We start from the raw sequence: 24299 nt of genomic DNA, 5'->3' as shown, positions 1-24299 counted from the left end.
AAATATAAAGAGAAGATAGAAATAGTCAGCAAACTGCTGGGAAAATATTGTTTCCTAATAGTTGAATTCAAAATAATTTAAAAATTAAAAACACTAAATTAAAAGTAACAATGAGTTGTCAGTGAAGTTGTATTCAATTAATATGATGATATTATAAATTGGGACAATATTTGGGAAAAGTAATTTGACAGTTTGTACTGAGAATTGTAAGTGTGTTTATTCCCTTAGACTCAGTAACTCCAGATCTGAGAATTTGAGAAAATCATTCAGTAGAGTTAAAAGCTACCAAAGTGACATCTATTTTAAAGCTGCTTATCATAGTGAAATTTGAAAATAATATAAAAATTCTATATTAAAGAGGTCTGAAATCTCCCAGGAGGCCAGCTAACTGGTGGAATGGGCAGTCTTACAATGTGGCCCAAGATCTGGTACACAGCTTTAATTTTATTATAAAACATCATACGTACAAGTGAAATATGTGTATATGTGTGTGTATATTTATTTCAGTGAACAATAATAAAATGAATGGTGCGTATGTATGACCCAAGTAAAAAGACCATAACCAGAACATTACCAGACTTTAGAAGCTCCCTGTGTGTACCACCATCATTTATATTCTCTTCCTTTCCCACAGATGTAACCATTATGATAAGCTGTATTGTTCCTTTGTATTTTTTAAGGTGTTTTTATTACATGGGTATGTATCTCTAAAAAATATATTGCCTTACCTGTTTTTGACCCTTGTCTAACTTTTGGAATTCTATTGTATGTATTCTTTTTGTGAGTTGCTTTTATTGACCAGTGTTATGCTTGTGAGATTCATCTGTACAGATGCATACAGATGTAATCCCCCCCCCCACTCACATGTACTCGCATACACACACCACACACACGTACATACACACATGCTGACTACTACTGCGTAGTACTAGGTTTACAGATCTTCCAACTTCAGTAGGTTATGCCTATTTCCCAAAGTAATTATATATTTGCCCTTTGGTTTACAGTTTTTCAAGCCTCCCCCAACCCAGGAAATATGTAATGTTAAAAATATATCCATGATAAAGTAAGATCGTCTGTACATATCATTCTGCAACTTTTTCAGTCAATAATCCTCACGTTTCTATCCATTATAGTACATTTTTATCTACAGTACACAGACTATATTTAACTTTCTACAAACTTCCATCCCCAAATACCCTTCATAGTTGATATTTATAAATATGTGTCCAATTCAGTATTATACTTTGCTTCTGGTTTTTAGTGTCCTGTAAGTCTGTTTTATCCTAGCATAGTTGTTGTTGTTGTTCCTTTTTTTAATTTTTAATGATGACTGGAATGTTGAGACTGGGCCAGTGATCGTACAGAATGTTCTGCCTTTTGGATTTGGCTGCTTTCTTCCTTGTGGTATCAGTTACCTTATTCCTCTAGCCTATGTTTTTCCTGTAAACTGAGAATTATACCTAAAGGCTTGATGGATTCAGGTTAACATTTTTGGCTAGAATTTATTCTTAGTGATTGGATATTATGTTGGATCATACCAGAACACACATCATATCTGGTTGATCCACCATGAGTGTTGCTAAGATTAACCCTGGATTAGGATGATGACAATCTGATTCTTTGATTTGTATGGGTATGTTTTTCACTGTGTATTGAAAATAATCTGTGTATTGGTAATTTAGCACTGTACAAATATTTGATTTGATACCAACTATTCACATAATTATTTTACCATCAGTAAGTTTTATATAAATAAGTGTTTTCATTAGGCCTTGCAAAAGTTTTTATCTTTGATTCTTAGTTCTTTGATTTCTTCTACACTGAGTAGCAGCCACTGAATGCCAATTTAATAATTCATAAAAGGAAACACACCTTTCTAGCATTATTGGTGTCTACCGGTTAGACTACTCATTTCTGAAAATCAAGTCATTCAGGAAATTGAATTAATTGTAAGCTTGCCTGGTGTGGGGATGGGCAAAGAGATTTAGATGTCATATACTACTTAAGGGTATAGACTCGGGATGCCTGGGTTGCTCAGTTGGTTAAGCATCTGACTTCAGTTCAGGTCATGATCTCACGGTTCATGACTTAGAGCCCTGCGTTGGGCTCTGCTGACAGCTCAGAGCCTGGAGCCTGCTTTGGATTCTATGTCTCCCTCTCACGCTGCCCCTTTCCCACTCACACTCGGTCTCTCTCAAAAATAAATAAAGATTAAAAAAAGTTTTAAAAAATGTGTACAGACTTGAGGGGTGCCTGGGTGGCTCAGTCGGTTAAGCATCAGAATCTTGATTTTGGCTCAGGTTATGATCTCACAGTTGGTGAGTCTGAGCCCCACATCAGGCTCTGTGCTGACAGCATGGAACCTGCTTGGGATTCTCTCTCTCCCTTTCTCTTTCTGCCCCTCCCCCACTCTCACTCTCTCTCTCTGTCTCTCAAAATAAATAAACTTAAAAAAAGAGTACAGACTTGAGGCAGCATGGCTAGGTTCCAATATTAACTTGACATTTTTTGGGTATACGACTTTGGACAAATTACTTAACCCCTCCGTATTTCAATTTCGGCCCTATGTATACATGTGGACAAAGACTGAAAAGTAAGGGAAAAATGAAAAATTGTTAGAGGTCAGGTTATGTATGATTAAAATATTTTCTTTAGTGCTGTATCATATTTGCAATGTAAGAGAAAATGAAAAAGAAATGTAGCTGTCATGCTGCTTTTTAGGCATTTTGTTACTGTTATTATTTTTAAACTAAAAGTGTTTTAAGTTTTTATTTTAATTCCAGTTAGTTAACATACATGGTTATATTAGTTTCAGGTTCAACAACTCCATACATCACCCAGTGCTCATCACTACAAGTGCATTCCTCAATCTCCATCACCTATTTAACCCATACCTCAACCACCACCCCTTTGGTAACCATCTCTTTGTTCTCTATAGTTAGGAGTCTGTTTCTTGGTTTCTTTCTATGTATTTCCTTTTGCTCATTTGTATTGTTTGTTTTTTAATTTCACAAATGAGTGAAATAATATGGTATTTCTCTTTCTCTGAGTTATCTGCCTTACATTATACTTCCTAGCTCTATCCACATCCTTGCAAATGGCAAAGTTTCATTCTTATTTATGACTAAGTAATATTCCATTGTATATATATACTACATATTTTTTATCTATTTATCAGTTGATGGACACTTGGGACGCTTCCATAACTTGGCTATTGTAAATAATACTGCAATAAACAGAGGGGTACATGTATCCCTTTGAATTAGTGTTTTTGTATTTTTTTGATAAATACTAGTAGAATGATGGATCATAGGGTAGTTGTATTTTTTTAAGTTTATTTATTTATTTATTTTTTTACTTGAGAGAGAGCGAGAGCAAGTGAGTGGGGTGGAGGGGCATAGAGAGAGGGAGAGAGAGTCCCAAGAAGGCTCCACGGTGCCAGCGCAGAGCCCGACATGGGGCTCGATCCCATAAACTATGAGATCTATGACCTGAGCCAAAATAAAGAGTTGGGCGCTTAATTGAGCCACCCAGTGGCCCCATTTTAGTTCTATTTTTAACTTCTTGAGGGACCTCCATGTTGTATTCCACAGTGGCTGCACCAGTTTGCATTCCCACCAACAGTGCAGGAAGGTTTCCCTTTCTCTACATCCTTACCAACACCTGTTGTTTCTTGTGTTGTTGATTTTAGCCATTCTGTCAAGTGTGAAGTGATACCACATTGTGGTTTTGATTTGCATTTTCCACTTATTAGTGGCGGTAAGCAGCTTTTCATGTGTCTGTTGGCCATCTGGATATCTTCTTTAGAGAAATGACTGTTTATGTCTTCCGGCCATTTTCTAATTAGATTATTTGTTTTCCAGGTGTTGAGTTTTATAAATTCTTTATAGATTTTGGATACTAACCCTTTATCAGATATATTATTTGCAAATATCTTCTCCCATTCTGTAGGTTGCCTTTTGGTTTTGTTGATTGTTTTCCTTCACTGTGCAGAAGCTTTTTATTTTGATGTAGTTCCAAAAGCTTATTTTTGCTTTTGTTTCCCATGCCTCAGGAGACATATCCAGAAAAAAACTTGCTATGGCTGGTGTCAAAGAGGTTACTACCTGTGTTCTACTCTCAGATTTTTGTGGTTTTAGGTCTTACATTTAGGTCTTTGATCCATTCTGAATTTACTTTTGTGTATAGTTTAAGAAAGTGGTCCAGTTTGATTATTTTGCATGTTGCTGTCCGGTTTTCCCAACACCATTTGTTGAAGATGCTTTTTCCCATTGGATAGTCTTTCCTGCTTTGTCAAATATTAGTTAACCATAGGGTTATGGGTTCCTTTCTGGGTTTTCTATTTTTTTTTTATTTTTTTTTAATGGTTATTTTTGAGAGAGAGACAGAGACAGAGCAAGAGTGGGGGAAGGGCAGAGAGAGAGGGAGATACAGAATCTGAAGCAGGCTCCAGACTCTGAGCTGTCAGCACAGAGCTGAATGCGGGGCTTGAACTCATGAACTGCGAGATTATGACCTGAGCTGAAGTTGGACACTTAACTGACTGAGCCACCCAGGTGCCCCATGGTTTTTCTATTCTATTCCATTGATCTATGTGTCTATTTTTGTGCTAGTACTATACTGTTTTGATTACTATAAATTTGTAATATAATTTGAAGCCTGGAATTTGATGACTAAGCTTTGCTTTTCTTTTTCCAGGTTGCTTTGGTTATTCAGGGTCTTTTGTGGTTTCACACAAATTTTAGGATTGTTCTGGCTCTGTGAAAAATTTTGGTGGTATTTTGGCAAGGGTTGCATTAAACGTGTAGATTGCTTTGGGTATTATAGACATTTAAACGATATTTCTTTTAGTCCATGAGCATGGAATGTCTTTCCATTTCTCTGTGTCATATTGAATTTCTTTCATCAATGTTTTATAGTTTTCAGAGTACAGGTCTTTCACCTCTGTGGTTAAGTTTATTTCTAGGTGTCTTTTTTATTTTGGTGTAATTGGAAATGGAATTATTAATTTCTCTTTCTAGATTATTGATGTATAGAAATGCAACAGATTTCTGTACATTAATTTTATATTGTGTGACTTTACTGAATTTTCTCATTAGTTCTAGCAGGTTTTTGGTGGAGTTTTTATTTATTATTTTTTTAAAAATTTTTAACATTTTTTTTTTTATTTTTGAGAGACAGAGAGAGGCAGAGCATGAACAGGGGAGGGGGAGAGAGAGAGAGAGAGAGATACAGAATCTGAAGCAGGCTCCAGGCTCTGAGCTGTCAGCACAGAGCCCGACGCGGAGCTCGAACTCACGAAGTGCGAGACCATGACCTGAGCTGAAGTCAGAAGCTCAACTGACTGAGCCACCCTTGTATATATAGTATCATGTCATCTGCAAGTAGTCAAGGTTTTACTTGTTTCTTACCCATTTTGATGGCTTTTATTTCTTTTTGTTGTCTGATTGCTATGGCTAGGATTTTAGTTCTATGGTGAATACAAGGGGTGAGAGTGGACATCCTGGTCTTGTTACTGACCTTTGGGAAAAAGCTCTCAGTTTTTCCCCATTAAGGATGATGTTAGCTGTGAGTTTCTCATATTTATGGCCTTTATTATGTTGAGGTATGTTGCCTCTAGACCTACTTTAGGCTTTTTATCATGAATGGATGTTCTGTGTCAGATGCTTCTTCTGTCTCTATTGAAATTATCCTATGGGGGTGCCTGAGTGGCTCAGTCAGTTAAGTGTCAGGCTCTTGGTTTTGGCTCAGGTTATGATCTCACAGTTCCTGGGTTTGTGCCCCGCATGGAGCCCTGTGTCAGTCTCCATGCTTACAGTGTGATGCTTCCTTGAAACTTTGTCTTTCCCTCTGTCTCTGCCCCTTCTCTGCATGTGTGTGTGCTTGCTTTCTCTCAAATAAACTTAAAAAAAATGATCATATGGTTTTATCCTTCTTTTATTGATGTGATACATCACATTGATTGATTTGTGGTTATTGAACCACTCTTGCAACCCAGGAATAAATCTCACTTGATCATGATTAATGATGTTTATTCTATTGTTGGGTTTGGTTTAGTGATACTTTGTTAGATGCAAATCTATGTTTATCAGAGATATTGGCCTATAGTTTGCTTTTTTTGTTGTGTCTTTATCTGGTTTTAGTATCAGGGTAATGTTGGCCTCATAAAATGAATTTCAAAGTTTTCTTTTTTCAATTTTTTTGGAATGGTTTGAGAGGAATAGGTGTTAACTTTCCTTCAAATGTTTGGTAGAATGTACCTGTGAAGCCATCTGGTCTGGACTTTTGGTAGGAGGTTTTTAGTATGGGCTCATTCTTTGCAGGTTATCAGTCTGTTCAAATTTTGTATTTTATCTTGTTTCAGTTTTGAAATTTGTATGTTTCTAGGAATTCACCCATTTCTTCCAGATTGCTCAGTTTGTTGGCATGTAATTTTTTAATATTCTCTTAGAATTGTTTGTATTTCTGTAGTGTTGGTTGTTATTTCTCCTCTCTCATTTGTGATTTTGTGTATTTGAGTCCTTTCTCTTTTTTTCTTGATAAGTCTGGCTAGAGGTTTATCAATTTTAAGGATATTTTTCAAAGAACCATCCTCTGGTTTCATTTGATCTGTTTTTTGTTGTTTATTTTGTTTTGTTTCTATATTATTTGTTTCTATATTATTTATTTCTGTTCTAATCTTCATTATTTCCCTACCTCTGCTGATTTTAGGTTTTGATCTTTTTCTAGCTCTTTTAGGTGTAAGGTTAGGTTGTGTATTTAAGATTATTCTAGCTTTTGAGGTAGGCCTTTATTGTAAACTTTCCTCTTAGAACCACTTTTGGTGCATCATAAATGTTTTGGACCATTGTGTTTTCATTTTCATTTGTTTCCATGTACTTTTTAAATTCTTTTTTGATTTTCTCGTTGACCCATTTATTATTTAGTAGCATGTTGTTTAATGTCCATTTATTTGTAGTTTTTCCAGATTTTTTTCTTGTGGTTCTTTTAGTGTCATAGTCTGAGGTCAGTCAAGATGCATGGTATGACTTTGGTCTTGGATTTGTTGAGGTTTGTCTTATGGGCTAGTATGTGATCTGTTTTGGAGAATGTTCCATGTGCAGTTGGAATCAGTGTGCATTCTGCTGTTTTAGGATGGAATGTTCTAAATGTATCTGTTAAGTCCATCTGGCCCAGAGGGAAATGGCACCTGCCATTCTCTCTGTAAATGCTGCCTCTTAGGGACTTACTCTGAGATGAACAAATAACCTCCCTACTGTTTGTTCCAGGCGCTCCTCAGATGGCTGTTTCCAGACTATATGTCCATGGACTGTTTGCTCTTCCTTCTCTTGAGCAGCCCTAATTAAATTCTTTTTTTTTTAATTTTTTTTAATGTTTATTTATTTTTGAGACAGAGAGAGACAGAGCATGAACGGGGGAGGGTCAGAGAGAGAGAGGGAGACACAGAATCCGAAACAGGCTCCAGGCTCTGAGCTGTCAGCACAGAGCCCCACGCGGGGCCTGAACTCACAAACTGCGAGATCATGACCTGAGCCAAAGTCGGATGCCCAACCGACTGAGCCACTCAGGCGCCCCAGCCCTAATTAAATTCTTAATGAAATAAAGTGGTAATTTTCATTAAATAAAACTTTATCCTTCAACTGTTTTAGTAAACTCAATGCAATCACTGTTCAGCTTTTAATAAGGATAAAATAATTATTCTTAATGTTTTCTAAATGATATGTAGCCAGTTTTCTCTTCAATACATAATGAGAGTACATTTGAAATTTGAAGTGTTTTTACTTTATAGAATGTTATATGGCTTGAACAAACAAATTCAGAAGTCCTTTCAAATTTAGTTTATAAGGCTTATAGTTTGTTTTTCTCTACTTTTTAAAAACTAGATTTCATGATAGGATTTTAAATAAGGGAAGAAGATTATTTGTTTCATGATTATAGCACTCTTGGAATGAGTACACAGTCTCTTACATCATTTCGTTTCATAGCTTACCAAGTAATGCAATTAAGTTCACTTTTCTTCTTGGCATACAATAAAATATGTTCTGAACACAGAAAGTTTATTTTCTTCATCACAAGTTAAATATTAAGGTTGAAGGGAGCTTAACTGGGATATTCTTTGCTGTGAAAAAATCATTCTGGGGAGCACTGGGGTGGCTCAGTCGGTTAAGCGTCTGACTCTTAATTTTGGCTCATGGGTTCTGGGATTGAGTCCCGAGTGGGGCTCTGTGCTGACAGCATGGAGCCTGCTTGGGATTCTCTCTCTCCTCCTCTCTCCCTGCCCCTCCCCTGCTCACTTGCATGCATGCACTCTCTCTCTCAATAAATAAATAAATTTTAGAAAAAGATAATTTTGGTTATTTAAATTGATACAACAGAAATATTAGTATAAGGAAAATCAAGTAAAATTTAATTCTGGTGGAATCTGCTTATTTCATTTCCTGTAAGGTTTTAGTAAGTATTTACATTACTTAGTAAAACTTTTATCATTAAGAGAACTTGAGTTGATCTGTTTTTCTCCATGTTAGTAAAAACTGAATACTAAATGTCAGCTTTCCAAGAGATTATTTGATAGGCCCCAGCTTTCATTAGCTGTCAAAAATTTGGTACTAAATTTTATTTTTAAATCTTTTTATTATGGAAAACTTCAAACATGAAAAAGTAGACTAAAATAACCCCCATGTACCAATCTCCCAGTTCTAACATTTATCAATTTATGGGTGATTTAATGTTCCCTATTCCATTCCATTTTTCCCTTCCATTTTCTCATTACACTATCCAGCCTTAAATTATTTTTAAGTAAATTCAAGATATTATATTCTCTGTAAATTTTTTAATATATATCTAAAATGTAAGGCCTCTCCTTTTTAACCATAACTACAGTACCTTCATGCCCTTGTTTACCTCTTCAGTTTTTCCTAAGACATTTACCATTCTGTTTCTATGCTGTAATGCTCCGTTCTTGTTTTTTATTTCTTTTTTTAAAAATTTTTTTTAATTTATTTTTAATTAATTTATTTTTTTAATTTACATCCAAGTTAGCATGTAGTGCAACAATGATTTCAGGGGTATATTCCTTAATACCCCTTACCCATTTAGCCCATCTCCACTCCACAACCCCTGCAGTAACCCTCTTTATGTTCTCCATAGGAGTCTCTTATGTTTTGTCCCCCTCCCTGTTTTTATATTATTTTTGTTTCCCTTCCCTTAAGTTCATCTGTTTTGTTTCTTAAAGTCGTCATATGAGTGAAGCCCCGCTGGCTGTCAGAGCTCACGCAGTCCAGCCCCTCCACTTTTGTAAGCCAGACTCTAGGGCTCTGCCTTGCAGGGCGGGCTGCCCCTCCACCACCCAGGCTCCCTCCTGCCAGTGCCTGTAGCGCACTGCCTCTCTGCCCTTCCTACGCTCTTCCGTGGGCCTCTCGTCTACGCTTGGCTCCGGAGAACCCATTCTGGTAGTCTTCTGGCGGTTTTCTGGGTTATTTAGGCAGGTGTGGGTGGAATCTAAGTGATCAGCAGGACGCGGTGAGCCCAGCGTCCTCCTAGGCCGCCATCTTCCTCACCAAAACCTCCAGATCTATCATTTTCTTATATTTCTTTCATTGTTTTAGCTTATATTACCATGGTTTGTGGTTTTCATTTATTTTGTGAGCATCTCTTTCTGGCATGCCGTTATTTCATTGTCTCGGATATTATTTCAGTCCTTATTCTGTAATTTTTTTACATTCAATAAGATTACTCATTGTATTATAGGATTTTACATTGAATAGGTTATTTTTTTACTCCTTAATCTGTGTGTGTGTGTGTGTGTGTGTGTGTGTGTATTTACAATTAATAGGATTCTCAACTAAGATCCTTTTTGCTTTGCTCATTTTTACATCAAACTTCTTTATGTTCTTTCACTCGGGAGTGTGAACCGGGAAAGCTTTTCTAAAACCACTGTTCTAGATCTCTCTTTTCTTTGTTTCCCAAAGTAATAGAAACAGCCTGAGATCCTGCTGGCTGTGTTACCTTCCCCTAGTTTTGTATGGAGCTTCTCTTTCCTTTCCCCCTATTTTTCCTGTTCTTATGATTTTGGATTAGATTTCCAATAGTTACTTCTCAGTGCAGGGGTTTATCTAGAGGGAGAGTTTGCTTAATTGGTTTCCTATGTTTCTAAGGCCCAACTCAACCGCCCACTCCCCCAACTACCCTAGCACTCCCAGGGGTTCTTTTGTACTTATGCATAGGTTGGAGCCTGCAAAATTCCTCCCAATTTCCACTGTTGTACTCAAATGGCCTGCCAAGTTTCCAGTGAGTGCCTAGTTTAGGGGTTCTTTGGCTTTCAGGACTGTCACAGATTTATTTGTGTTACCTTTGTTTTCTCATGGACACTCTCTGATAATATGTGGATCTAATAGCTATTGATGATTTGTAATGACCCACTTATATTTTGGAGTTCATCATATTTTCTCACCTGTCTTTGCTATAGATGTTCCCACTTGGTATTTGTTTGGTTTTATATGTTGGTTACACTGTTACACTATCTGTTTTTAGGGTAGTCTTGGGGGAGATTCAACAACTTTGCTGCTAATAAATACCATCTTCCCAGAATTCTGTTTTTCAAAAACATTGCTGCTAATACCATCTTCCCAGAATTCTGTTTTTATTTTTTAAGTTCAAGTCATTTACCTATAAACACAGGCCAAGTTGTTGATCCACCATTAGTATTCACCCTTGAACCTATGGGTCATTTATTTCAAGCCCTTCATTTTATCTATCAGGATATCTATAAGCAAGCTGAATTTCAAAGAGGTTAAATGACTTTCCAGATATTTAGTATAATTCTGAAAACATGAATCTAGTTTTCTGGATGTTTAGTTCAGGGCTCTGAATATTAAAACAGTATTCTTGTTATTTAATACTCAAAGCTCACACTATATTGAATTTAAAAAAGTTAAATTTTGTGAGTTAATGTTTTAATGGGTATATTTTTGTAAAGTTCTAAAAGTTACATAGATATTAATAACTATTTTTCCCATGAGAAGGAAATCCATAGATATTAAATTAGCACACTTACTAATATATTCAGTATTTTGTGTGAATCAATGTTAATTAAAATAATTGACAATTTAAGAAAACTATTTTTATCTGTACTTCTTGCATTGCTCAGTCTGGTCAGTTCTGTACCTAATGTTATTTATGCTTTTTACAATGGTGCAGAAGGTCTGTACATAGTGCTAAGTAGTAAAGAATGTGGCTCTCTAAAAGCTTCTGTACCCACAAATATTTCTTTGCCAGTAGAACTATTTTTTTTCCTAAAAAACGTTATTCTTTATAAAAAGCAGTCACAGTAAATTTTCTATGTAATTTTCTTTCCATTCTCGTCCTTACTAGTAATAAATAACACATGAAATAACTTTCAACGTGGAAAACAGGGATCCATTTTGAAATGTTATATAAAATAAAGAGTGATTTATGGCTTTGTATGATTTGGGCTGAAAGCACTTGGGCTTTGCCGGGTCATCAACATTCTGTCAGGGGAATCTATTATTTATTGTTCGGTATGCTGGGAGTGGTGTAAGTATTTTATATTTATCTTATGTAAGGTTAGCGTCAGGAAAAATCAATTCCAGATACTAATACAGTTTTAAAAATAGCTCATACAGAGCTAACGTTAATATTATAGTTGTAAACAGCAAAGTTCAGCATTAAGGATTTGGATTAAAAGGAGATTTTGAAAAATGAATGAATAATGGTTTCATTCTCATAAAATATTTTAGATAAGATTCTTGAAAATACTAATTTCTTATCTTTTTGGTCTCTATTTTAGCCTAGCTACTTCAGTTGAGAATGATACATCTCTATCTTATCTAGACAGATTTTGCAAAATTGAAGAAATGTGGGACTCTATATGTTTGTTATATGATCATATAACATTCCCTAAGCTTCTAATATATTTTTTCTAGTTGTCAACTTTATACAAAATCTAAACTGAAAAGGACATGATGTAACAAATCTTAGTTTCTCCCATTACGAACTGTTATGAAATGCTAATTTAATACCTAATATTTACTACCTGTGTTGTTTGATAAAAATGACTTGCAAGCAAAAGTTGTTGGTCTTGAATCAGAATTATATATTTTTCCTACGATACTTTGGCAGAGTTTTTGATAGGGCCTCACAAATGAATTTAATAATCACATTTATTGTGAAATGTTTAAATGATACTACATGATGACCTTCTATTGTGAATGTATAGAAAAGGCCTATAATGTGCATGTGGAAAAACCTATTGGGACTTTTTTTTTTCAATATATGAAATTTATTGTCAAATTGGTTTCCATACAACACCCAGTGTTCATCCCAAAAGGTGCCCTCCTCAATACCCATCACCCACCCTCCCCTCCCTCCCACCCCCCATCTACCCTCAGTTTGTTCTCAGTTTTTAAGAGTTTCTTATGCTTTGGGTCTCTCCCTCTCTAACCTCTTTTTTTTTTCCTTCCCCTCCCCCATGGGTTTCTGTTAAGTTTCTCAGGATCCACATAAGAGTGAAACCATATGGTATCTGTCTTTCTCTGTATGGCTTATTTCACTTAGCATCACACTCTCCAGTTCCATCCACGTTGCTACAAAGGGCCATATTTCGTTCTTTCTCATTGCCACGTAGTACTCCATTGTGTATATAAACCACAATTTCTTTATCCATTCATCAGTTGATGGACATTTAGGCTCTTTCCATAATTTGGCTATTGTTGAGAGTGCTGCTATAAACATTGGGGTACAAGTACCCCTATGCATCAGTACTCCTGTATCCCTTGGGTAAATTCCTAGCAGTGCTATTGCTGGGTCATAGGGTAGGTCTATTTTTAATTTTCTGAGGAACCTCCACACTGCTTTCCAGAGCCGCTGCACCAATTTGCATTCCCACCAACAGTGCAAGAGGGTTCCCTTTTCTCCACATCCTCTCCAGCATCTATACTCTCCTGATTTGTTCATTTTGGCCACTCTGACTGGCGTGAGGTGATATCTGAGTGTGGTTTTGATTTGTATTTCCCTGGTGAGGAGCGACGTGGAGCATCTTTTTATGTGCCTGTTGGCCATCCGGATGTCTTCTTTAGAGAAGTGTCTATTCATGTTTTCTGCCCATTTCTTCACTGGGTTATTTGTTTTTCGGGTGTGGAGTTTGGTGAGCTCTTTATAGATTTTGGATACTAGCCCTTTGTCTGATATGTCATTTGCAAATATCTTTTCCCATTCCATTGGTTGCCTTTTAGTTTTGTTGGTTGTTTCCTTTGCTGTGCAGAAGCTTTTTATCTTCATAAGGTCCCAGGAGTTCATTTTTGCTTTTAATTCCCTTGCCTTTGGGGATGTGTTGAGTAAGAGATTGCTACGGCTGAGGTCAGAGAGGTCTTTTCCTGCTTTCTCCTCTAAGGTTTTGATGGTTTCCTGTCTCACATTCAGGTCCTTTATCCATTTTGAGTTTATTTTTGTGAATGGTGTGAGAAAGTGGTCTAGTTTCAACCTTCTGCATGTTGCTGTCCAGTTCTCCCAGCACCATTTGTTAAAGAGGCTGTCTTTTTTCCATTGGATGTTCTTTCCTGCTTTGTCAAAGATGAGTTGGCCCTATGTTTGTGGGTCTAGTTCTGGGGTTTCTATTCTATTCCATTGGTCTATGTGTCTGTTTTTGTGCCAATACCATGCTGTCTTGATGATGACAGCTTTGTAGTAGAGGCTAAAGTCTGGGACTGTGATGCCTCCTGCTTTGGTCTTCTTCTTCAAAATTACTTTGGCTATTCGGGGCCTTTTGTGGTTCCATATGAATTTTAGGATAGCTTGTTCTAGTTTTGAGAAGAATGCTGGTGCAATTTTGATTGGGATTGCATTGAATGTTTAGATAGCTCTGGGTAGTATTGACATTTTGACAGTATTTATTCTTCCAATCCGTGAGCAGGGAATGTCTTTCCATTTCTTTATATCTTCTTCAACTACCTTCACAAGCTTTCTATAGTTTTCAGCATACAGATCTTTTACATCTTTGGTTAGATTTATTCCTAGGTATTTTATGCGTCTTGGTGCAATTGTGAATGGGATCAGTTTCTTTATTTGTCTTTCTCTTGCTTCATTGTTAGTGTATAAGAATGCAACTGATTTCTGTCCATTGATTTTGTATCCTGCAACTTTGCTGAATTCATGTATCAGTTCTAGCAGACTTTTGGTGGAGTCTATCGGATTTTCCATGTATAATATCATGTCATCTGCAAAAAGCAAAAGGTTGACTTCATCTTTGTCAATTTGGATGCCTTTAATTTCCTTTTGTTGTCTGATTGCTGATGCTAGCACTTCCAACACTATGTTAAACAACAGCGGTGAGAGTGGGCATTCCTGTCGTGTTCCTGATCTCAGGGAGAAAGCTCTCAATTTTTCCCCATTGAGGATGATGTTAGCTGTGGGCTTTTCATAAATGGCTTTTATGATGCTTAAGTATGTTCCTTCTATCCCGACTTTCTCAAGGGTTTTTATTAAGAAAGGGTGCTGAATTTTGTCAAAGGCCTTTTCTGCATCAATTGACAGGATCATATGGTTCTTTTCTTTTATTAATGTGATGTATCACATTGATTGATTTGCGAATGTTGAACCAGCCCTGCATCCCAGGAATGAATCCCACTTGATCATGGTGAATAATTCTTTTTATATGCTGTTGAATTCGATTTGCTAGTATCTTATTGAGAATTTTTGCATCCATATTCATCAGGGATATTGGCCTGTAGTTCTCTTTTTTGGCTGGGTCTCTGTCTGGTTTAGGAATCAAAGTAATACTGGCTTTATAGAATGAGTCTGGAAGTTTTCCTTCCCTTTCTATTTCTTGGAATAGCTTGAGGAGGATGGGTATTATCTCTGCTTTAAGCGTCTGGTAGACCTCCCCTGGGAAGCCATCTGGTATTGGGACTTCTTTTTAAAAAACTTTTACGTTTTTGGATCTTTATTTTATTATTTAAAAATGTTAATGTTTATTTTTAGAGAGAGAGAGACAGAGTGCAAGCAGGGGAGGGTCAGAGATAGAGGGAGACACAGAATCTGAAGCAGGCTCCAGGCTCTGGGCTGTCAGCACAGCTGACAGCTGTGCCCCTATGTGCTGCTCAAACTCAGGAACCATGAGATTGTGACCTGAGCCAAAGTTGGACGCTTAACCAGCTGAGCCACCCAGGTGCCCCAAGTTGTTGGATCTTTAAAGATAACTTAAGTAAATAGTAAATAACTGATTTTTCTCCCCCTTCAAATAACTAATCTTATTGAAGGGGTAGGAAGAGATGGGAACAGGACCAGTATTTACTGAATGACAGTGACATGCTAGAAGGCACTGTTTAAGATGTTTTATATTACTTTGTACCTATTCCTCCCTAAATTCCTATGAGATATATTATTAGCCCCATATGTAATTGAAAACATTGTGCTTGTATCTTTGTACTTATATATTTTACAGTGTTTGCCATGTAATGCTTTGTGATTTGACCCTGATTTAGGTTATCTGTTTCTAACTCATGTCTGGCATTTCCTTATGGGAGAGACTATATAATTCATTATTAGCTTATATAGGTTTTGTAAAAAGGCCTCACAAAATGTTGTGTGAATTTGAGTAATGATTAAAAAGTAGTTCACTTTTTATGGTGCAAGTGTTAAAAAAGGCTTTAATTTTAAATTGGCTAAGGTTTTAAATGCTATTAAAATTGAACTTATAAATATGAATTTAAACAAAACAAGCAGTTATTTTACTTATTTTGTTAAAGTATCAATAAGACCAAAAAGTTTAAATGTATTAAGTTTTCCTAAACAATAATTAAGAAAACCTGAAACTTAAAAGTCCAAATTTTAAAAATGTTTATTTATTTATTTTGAAGGAGGGTGTGGCAGAGAAAGAGAGAGAGAGAGGGAGAGAGAGAATCCCAGGCAGGCTATCACTGTTAGCTCAGATCCCGATGCAGGGCTCAATCCCATGAACCTTGAGATCATGACCTGAGCTGAAATCAGAAGTAGGATACTCAACCACCCAGGTGCCCCAAGCTCCAATTTTATACACGTTTATCCTTCATGCTATTACCAGAGGTGTTTTTTTTTGTTGTTGTTTGTTTTTTTGTTTTTTTTTTTGTTTTTCTGAACTACTGATTTGACCATGCTGTTCTTCTGACTAAAATCCTTTCAAGATTCCCTGCTGCTTACAGGTTTCAAGTTCAGACTCCACAGTTTGGCTCCAACCACTCTTTTTTGAATATCACCTTTTGGTTCTTTCTTTACCCTTTACCAGGAATACTCCCTCCTACTTTCCTTTTTTCTTTCACTTTTTCCTTCTTTACTCTTTAGTGGGATTCCAGATCCTGAAAGACAGCTAGTGTCCCCTGCTCTTTGGAGCTTTCAGTGACCCTCTTCTACAGAGGAAATACATCTTTCCACTGTGTTCCTGTAATAGTTTTAATTATATTTATTATTTTAATCCCTTTAAATCCTTATTCTTTTTTTAAGATCCAGAACTCTTTTTTAAGTTTATTTTTTTGGGGGAGGGGCAGAAAGAGAGGGGGAGAGAGAATCCCAAGCAGCCTCTGCACTTTTAGTGCAGAGCCCAATGCAGATCTTGAACTCACAAACCATGACATCATGACTTGAGCCGAAGTCAGACACTTAACTGACATCATGACTTGAGCTGAAGTCAGACGCTTAACTGATTGAGCCACCTGGCCCCCCTAAATTCTTAGTCTTTAGACTGAGCTCTTCTAGGCTCAGAATTGTATTTATCTTACCTTTTTTCCTCATCACTTGTCAAAGTCTGCTTCATCCCTCTATTTTCCCTTTCCCCATTTTGTCTTTCTCCTTTTCTTTCCTTTAACAAATATAGAGAACCTACTACATACTTCCTCTGTTCAAGGAACTCTGTTTATTGAATGGGTGGGAAAAAATATGAAATCTAGGAAGATATTACTAACTGTATTAGTCTGTTATTTTAATCATTTGAAGCATGAAGATAATAGGTCCTTGCCTTTAATGTAGAGCCAGCCTATCAATTTCACAAACACTTGGGAGATGTCTGGATAGAAGTATTAACGGGAAACATAAATGATAGTTCTTTTGGTTATGTATAATTTGAACTCAGATCATGTTCAATATTGAAATCTGTCCTTGGCTTTCCTTTGTCCGCCAGAGGCATGACTTCTGACTGTTGATTGTAGCCATGGATTAACCACATGCTTTTTTGCCTATGCTACTTTGGGCCAAATAGAGGAGAGTAATTTTGCTTGATCTCAGAGTAGTACTTCGATGAAAATTTATTGCTCCTAAAATACCTTACTGAAGAATAACAAAAGTAGATCGTTTTTATAGAACAAGTACCCTCTGCTAACAATTTAATGATCCTATGAGGTAAATGGTGGCATTCCCATTGATGGATGAAGAAACAAAAGCTCAGAGATGGCAAGTGACTTGTCTGAGGTCACACAGCTAACAAAGCAGCAAAGTTAAGATTCAAGCATAGGTCTGTCTGATTGAGACCATGCCCATTTCTTTATGCTGCTGTCCTTCTCTTGAACCCTCATTCTCAGACTCATGTCCAAGTTGAAGAGAGTGAATTTACCATGGTAATTGGAATTTGAGATATCAAATTACCGAATTACTTGATTTTTGGCAAGTTATTTAATGTTTCTCATCCCATTTTGTCACATGGATAATAATGCCTGCCTCCCAGGACTGTAATGAGGAATATGTGAGGTGATGTATGTGAAAAGATATTGTGAACCATAAAGCCCTATACTAATGCTTGGTGGTATATTATTAATGCTGTCTTTTTACATGCTTTTAACATACTGATTTTCCTTCCCGAATATTTCCTGTTGTCCTTTTTAACTAAGATGCTTAGCAGCAACTTTTAAAGCACAATAGTGACTGCATTTCATTAGTAAGAAAAGTTATTTCGTTAGGTGTAAAAAGTTCAGATAGTTTTAAGATAAAAGACAGAAAAATTGCAGTTTTAACTGAAGAACTAAGGGTGCTTAATTATTTAAACTTCTTTTTCTTAGTTCCTTCTATACCACACATTTTTACTATGTTTTCTCTTTGGATTTTTTTTTTAATGTTTATTTATTTTTTGAGAGACAGAGAGAGACAGAGCATGAGCAGGGGAGGGGCAGAAAGAGAGGGAGTCACAGAATCCGAAGCAGACTCCAGGCTCTGAGCTGTCAGCACAGAGCCCAACATGGAGCTCAAACCCACTAACTGTGAGATCGTGACCTGGGCCAAAGTTGGACGCTTAACTGATTGAGCCACCCAGGTGCCCCATCTTTTTCTTTGAATTATTATCCAAAGTTAAGGTTGAAAGTTTATGTTGGGCTTATTTCCAGTAATTTATATTTAATGGCTACCTTCAGTACTTTTGGTCAGAACTTTGTTTTTGAACCAAACACTATATGCCCACAGTCGCCAGTGGAAAACTTTAGTTCTTCTGTGAATGCAGCTGGAGCTTGTGTTTAATGTGGTTTTTAACTAGATTGTGTCAATTTCTTCCATATGCATATTGCTTTTTACATAAAAAGGATAACTGTTCTCTTTTCTTGAAATCCTTGATGCTTAGTGTGTAGTTTAAACCCTTGCCAAAAAAAAAAAAAATATGTGCTTCATTGTAGTGAGTCAGTGGTAGTATTTACAGAATTCCATTAAACTTTCAAAACATGCTTTGTCTGACTGATATAAATGATTCTTAATAGCTTCTGAAATGGTAGATCTTACGATAAAAAGTTATGGAACAGTCTTTTTTTTAATTTAAATGCTTTTATTTTTTTATTTTTTTAAATTTACATCCAAATTAGTTAGCATATAGTGCAACAATGATTTCAAGAGTAGATTCCTTAGTGTCCCTTACCCATGTAGTCCATCCCCCCTTCCACAACCCCTCCTGTAATCCTCAGTTTGTTCTCCATATTTATGAGTCTCTTCTGTTTTGTCCCCCTCCCTGTTTTTATATTATTTTTATTTCCCTTCCCTTATGTTCATCTGTTTTGTCTCTTAAAGTCCTCATATGAGTGAAGTCATATGATTTTTGTCTCTCTCTGACTAATTTCACTTAGCATAATACCCTCTAGTTCCATCCACGTAGTTGCAAATGGCAAGATTTCATTCTTTTTGATTGCCGAGTAATACTCCATTGTATATATGTACCACATCTTCTTTATCCATTGATCCATCGAAGGACATTTGGGCTCTTTCCATACTTTGGCTATTGTTGATAGTGCTGCTATAAACGGGGGTGCATGTGTCCCTTCGAAACAGCACACCTGTATCCTGTGGGTAAATTCCTAGTAGTGCAATTGCTGGGTTGTAGGGTAGTTCTATTTTTAGTTTTTTTGAGGAATATCCATACTGTTTTCCAGAGTGGCTGTACCAGCTTGAATTCCCACCAACAATGCAAAAGAGATCCTCTTTCTCCACATTCTCGCCAACATCTGTTGCCTCAGTTGTTAATGTTAGCCATTCTGACAGGTGTAAGGTGGTATCTCATGGTGGTTTTGATTTGTATTTCCCTGATGATGAGTGATGTTGAGCATTTTTTCATGTGTCGGTTGGCCATCTGGATGTCTTCTTCGGGGAAATGTCAATTCATGTCTTTTGCCCATGTCTTCACTGGATTATTTGATTTTTGGGTATTGAGCTTGATAAGTTCTTTATAGATTTTGGATACTAACCCTTTATCTGATGTGTCATTTGCAAATATCTTCTCTCATTCCATCGTTTGCCTTTTAATTTTGCTGATTGTTTCCTTGGCTGTGTAGAAGTTTTTTATTTTGATGAGGTCCCAGTAGCTCATTTTTGCTTTTGTTTCCCTTGCCTCCGGAGACGTGTTGAGAAAGAAGTTGCTGCCGGCAAGATCAAAGACGTTTTTGCCTGCTTTCTGCTCGAGGATTTTGATGGCTTCCTGCCTTACATTGAGGTCTTTCATCCATTTTGAGTTTATTTTCGTGTATGGTGTAAGAAAGTGGTCCAGGTTGGTTCTTCTGCATGTTGCTGTCCAGTTTTCCCAGCACCACTTGCTGAAGAGACTGTCTATTCCATTGGATACTCTTTCCTGCTTTGTCAAAGATTAGTTGGTCATACGTTTGTGGGTCCATTTCTGGGTTCTCTATTCTGTTGCATTGATCTGAGTGTCTGTTCTTGTGCCAGTACCATACTGTCTTGATGGTTATAGCTTTGTAGTATAGTTTGAAGTCTGGGATTGTGGTGCTTCCCACTTTGGTTTTCTTTTTCGAGATCACTTTGGGTATTTGGGGTGTTTTCTGGGGAACAGTCTTGAATGTACAATGTAGGGTATTAACTAGTCTATCCAGCTGAACATCTGAAATTGTTTTGTGATGAAATCATTCTTTGGTAATTTGTGATTTTTTTTTGTTAGTACTTGTAGTAGTAATATATATTTCCTTACATGATAACCAATTTTATATTGTGGCTTACTCTGATTCTAAAACATTAGTGGTGTTTTCAAACTGCTGTATTAACCAGAAAGTGAGATAATGTATCTTGTAAATGGTCTCTTTTTAAAAATAGTATTTTCTGGGGGTGCCTAGGTGGTTCAGTTGGTGGAGAGTCCGACTTTGGCTCAAGTCATGATCTCATGGTTCGTGGGTTTGAGCCCTGCATCAGGCTCTATACTGACAGCTGGGGGCCTGGAGCCTACTTCCGATTCTGTTTCTCCCTCTCTGTCTGCCCCTCCCCTGCTCACATTCTGTCTCTCTCTCAAAAATAAATATAAACGTTAAAAAATTAAAAAATAGTATTTTCTTATTCATCATTCATTCATTTAGACAACAGTTGACATGCAGTGTTTTATTATTTTCATTTGTACAATGTAGCGATTCAACTTCTTTATACATTATGCCATGCTTACCACAAATGCAACTACCATCTGTCATCATGCATTGCTATTAAAATACCATTGATTATATTCTTTACACTGTACTTTTATTCCTGTGACTTATTTCATAACTGGAAGTCTGTATCTTCTGTTCCCTTTCACACATTTTGCCCGTGCCCCCACTCATCTCCCCTCTGGCAACCATCACTTTGTTCTTTGTATTTATAAGTCTGATTCTGCTTTTGTTTGTTTATTCATTTGTTTTTTAGATTCTGCATATAAATTAGATCATATTGTATTTCTTTCTCTGTCTCATGGATTTAATTTAGTATAATACCCTCTAGGTTCATCTGTGTTGTCGCAAATGGCATGATCTCATCCTTTTTTATGGTTAACATTCCATTACACACACACACACACATATGCACACACACAACGACACAAATTCTTTTTCCTCATCTGTCTGTGAGCACTTGGATTGCTTCCATATCTTGGTTATTGTAATCAATGCAGCAATAAACATAGTGGTGCATATATCTTTTGGAAATAGTGTTTTCATTTTCTTTGGGTAAATACTTGATACCGGAATTACTGGATCATATGGTATTTCTAATTTTAATTTTTTGAGGAACCTCCATACTGTTTTGCACTGGCCACACCAGTTTGCATCCCCACCAACAGTTCACAATGGTTCTTTTATCTCCATATCCTCAACACCTCACTACTTGTCTTTTTGTATTTGGCCATTCTGGCAAGTATATGATGATATCTCATTGTGGTTTTGATTTGCATTTCCCTGATGATCAGTGATGTTGAGCATCTTTTCATGTGTTTTTGGGCCATCTGTATGTATTCTTTGGAAAAATATCTATTCAGGTCCTTTGTCCATTTTAAACTGGATTACTTATTTATATAGGTGTTTAATTGTATAAATTATTTATATATTTTGGATATTAACCCTTTATTGGATATGTCATTTGCAAACATTTCCCATTCAGTAGGTTACTTTAGTTTTGTTGATAGTTTCCTTTGCAGAGCACGAGCTTTTTAGTTTTATGTAGTTTTGGTAGTTTTGGTAGTTTCCCTTGATTTAGGAGATGTAGAAAAATGCTGGTATGCCAATGTCAAAGAAATTACTGCGTGTATTTTCTTCTAGGAGTTTTATGGTTTCAGGTCTCAATAAATGGCCTCCTTTTAAACTAGTTAACCTATTACTTAAACTGAAAAATGTATCCCATTCCCCCTCATAGGCACTGTGGCTTTGGAGTTAGATTTGGTTTCAAACTTCAACAATAGAAAAAAATGTTAAAGCATTAGGAAACAAGTTAACATATTTGCACCTCAGTATTTACTTTCTAAAATGTGTATGCCAGTGGTGCTTCTTTCTCAGTATGGTTGAGAAAATGAGAGGAGCTAGTGTGGGAACGTAGCTCCTTTAATAACAAAGTGCTATATTAATAATATTTTGACAATTGCTCATTTATGGAAATTTTCATACAAAAAGAATTTCAGTATAGTACTTGATTTAAAAAAAATCTCTTCCACATAATAAAATTCTTAGTATAAGCAGTATACATTTAGCAAATATCCAATGGTATAATAGTATAAACTTTATCATTTTGAATATAAGGATGAGCCTCTTTTGTTAAACTCCTTTTATGCAGTGATGGCATGCATTGAACTATTTGTATAATATATAGCATGTATTATAAGCTATATTATAAGTGAATATATATATGTATGTATTTTTACATTATAAGTGATACAGGTGTGTATTTTCATAGGTTTGCCTGAATCCATCACTGCAGCTGCATGTTCAAGAAGTGGCCAGAGGGTTCTGCATGTTGATTCGTAAGTTTATCAATGGTAGCATTAATACTTCCTAAATATCTCTATACAGAATCACAATAAATACACACATGTGTGTGTTCATATGTGTCTATATTATGTATAAACTATTTAAGTTAGAAAAATGATTGGAATTGTTTTAGTTTCACCCAAAATATGTGAAATATATAAAATACAAGGTTTACAGTTTACTCTTCGAAGTAGTGATGTTTTCTTTGAGAATTAACCAAATGTAGCATAATTTTTTTCACGAGTGATTTTGTTTTTTAAATGATAAATAATTAATCCAAGAGACTGGGAAATCTCACACTTGCTTTTTTTCATATATAAGCGTGAGGCTGTATACAACCTGTATGTTCTATTTATTTTGGGTTTCATATTTTCTTTGTTTTTGAAGTATATTTCACATACAACATCATCTTAGTTTCCAGTGTATGACATAATGATTGGACCACTTTCATACATTGGAAAATATCACCACAATAAGCCTAGTTACCATCTGTGACCAAAGTTAAAACATTGTATTTTTTTGTGATAGGAATTTTTAAGATTTATTTTCTTAGTCTTTCAAATTTGCAATATGGCATTATTCAGTATAGTCACCATGCTGTATGTTACATCCTCATGACTTACTTTGTAATTGGAAGTTTGTGCCTCTTGGTCCCCTTAACTTATTTTGTATATACCCCCCCCCAACCTGCACCCCTCAGCAACCAATAATCTGTTCTCTGTATCTATAACATTGGTTTTGTTTTGTTTTTCTTTTATAGATTCCATCCACATTTAAGTGAAATCATATGGTGTTTGCCTTTCTCTGACTTACTTCACTTAGCATAATACTCTAAGGTTCTATCGATGTTGTCTCAAATGGCAAGATTTCATTTTTTTTTTATGGCTGAGTAGTATTCCTGTGTGTGTGTGTGTGTGTGTGTGTGTGTGTGTGTGTGTATGTATAATCCTTTATCCATTCATCTATCAGTTTATACTTAGGTTTTTTTTCTCCATATCTTGGCTATTGTAAATAATGCTACAGTGAACATAGGGGTGCATATAAATTTTTGAATTAGTGTTTTCTTTGGATAAATACCCATAAGTAGAATTACTGGATCATATAGTGGTTCTGTTTTTAATATTTTGAGGAAACTCCATACTGTTCCTCCTAGAGGCTGTACCAATTCACATTCCCCCCAACAGTGCATGAGGATTCCCTATTCTCATCTTTACCAACACTTATTTCTTGATTTAAAAATTTTTTTTAATTAAAAAATTTTAATTCTGATATAGCTAACAATGTTATTAGTTTCAAGTGTACAGTATAGTGATTCAACAATTCTCTATATCACTTAGTTCTCATTAAGATAATTGTATTCTTCATCCCCTTCACCTATTTCACCCAACACCCGACTCACCTCCCCTCTGGTGTTTATTCTTTATATTTAATAGTCTGTTTTTTTTATTTGTCTCTCTTTCCTTTGTTCATTTGTTTTGTTTCTTAAATTACACATATAAGTGAAAACATATGGTATTTTTCTTTCTCTGTCTGATTTCATATAGCATTATATTCTCTAGATCCATCCATGTTGTTGCAAAT

At 36.0% G+C, this 24299-nt stretch overlaps 1 protein-coding gene across 1 annotated transcript in view; it reads left to right on the top strand.

The window, feature by feature from the left end:
- CHM (CHM Rab escort protein) overlaps positions 1 to 24299 on the top strand; it is a 261692-nt gene that overhangs the window by 11270 nt on the left and 226123 nt on the right. Inside the window, exon 2 of the mRNA XM_047076287.1 lies at positions 22645 to 22711. Within this exon, the coding sequence (XP_046932243.1) occupies positions 22645 to 22711 (67 nt within the window). The remainder of the gene's footprint in view (positions 1 to 22644; positions 22712 to 24299) is intronic.

This window comes from Lynx rufus, unplaced genomic scaffold (assembly GCF_022079265.1).
Source record: "Lynx rufus isolate CCGP_SWC_20201006 ecotype Redwood Valley unplaced genomic scaffold, mLynRuf1.p SCAF_14, whole genome shotgun sequence".
Taxonomy (NCBI): Eukaryota; Metazoa; Chordata; class Mammalia; order Carnivora; family Felidae; genus Lynx; species Lynx rufus.
The sequence above is the reverse complement of the archived record's forward strand: the minus strand, read 5'-3'. Positions and strand labels throughout refer to the sequence as shown.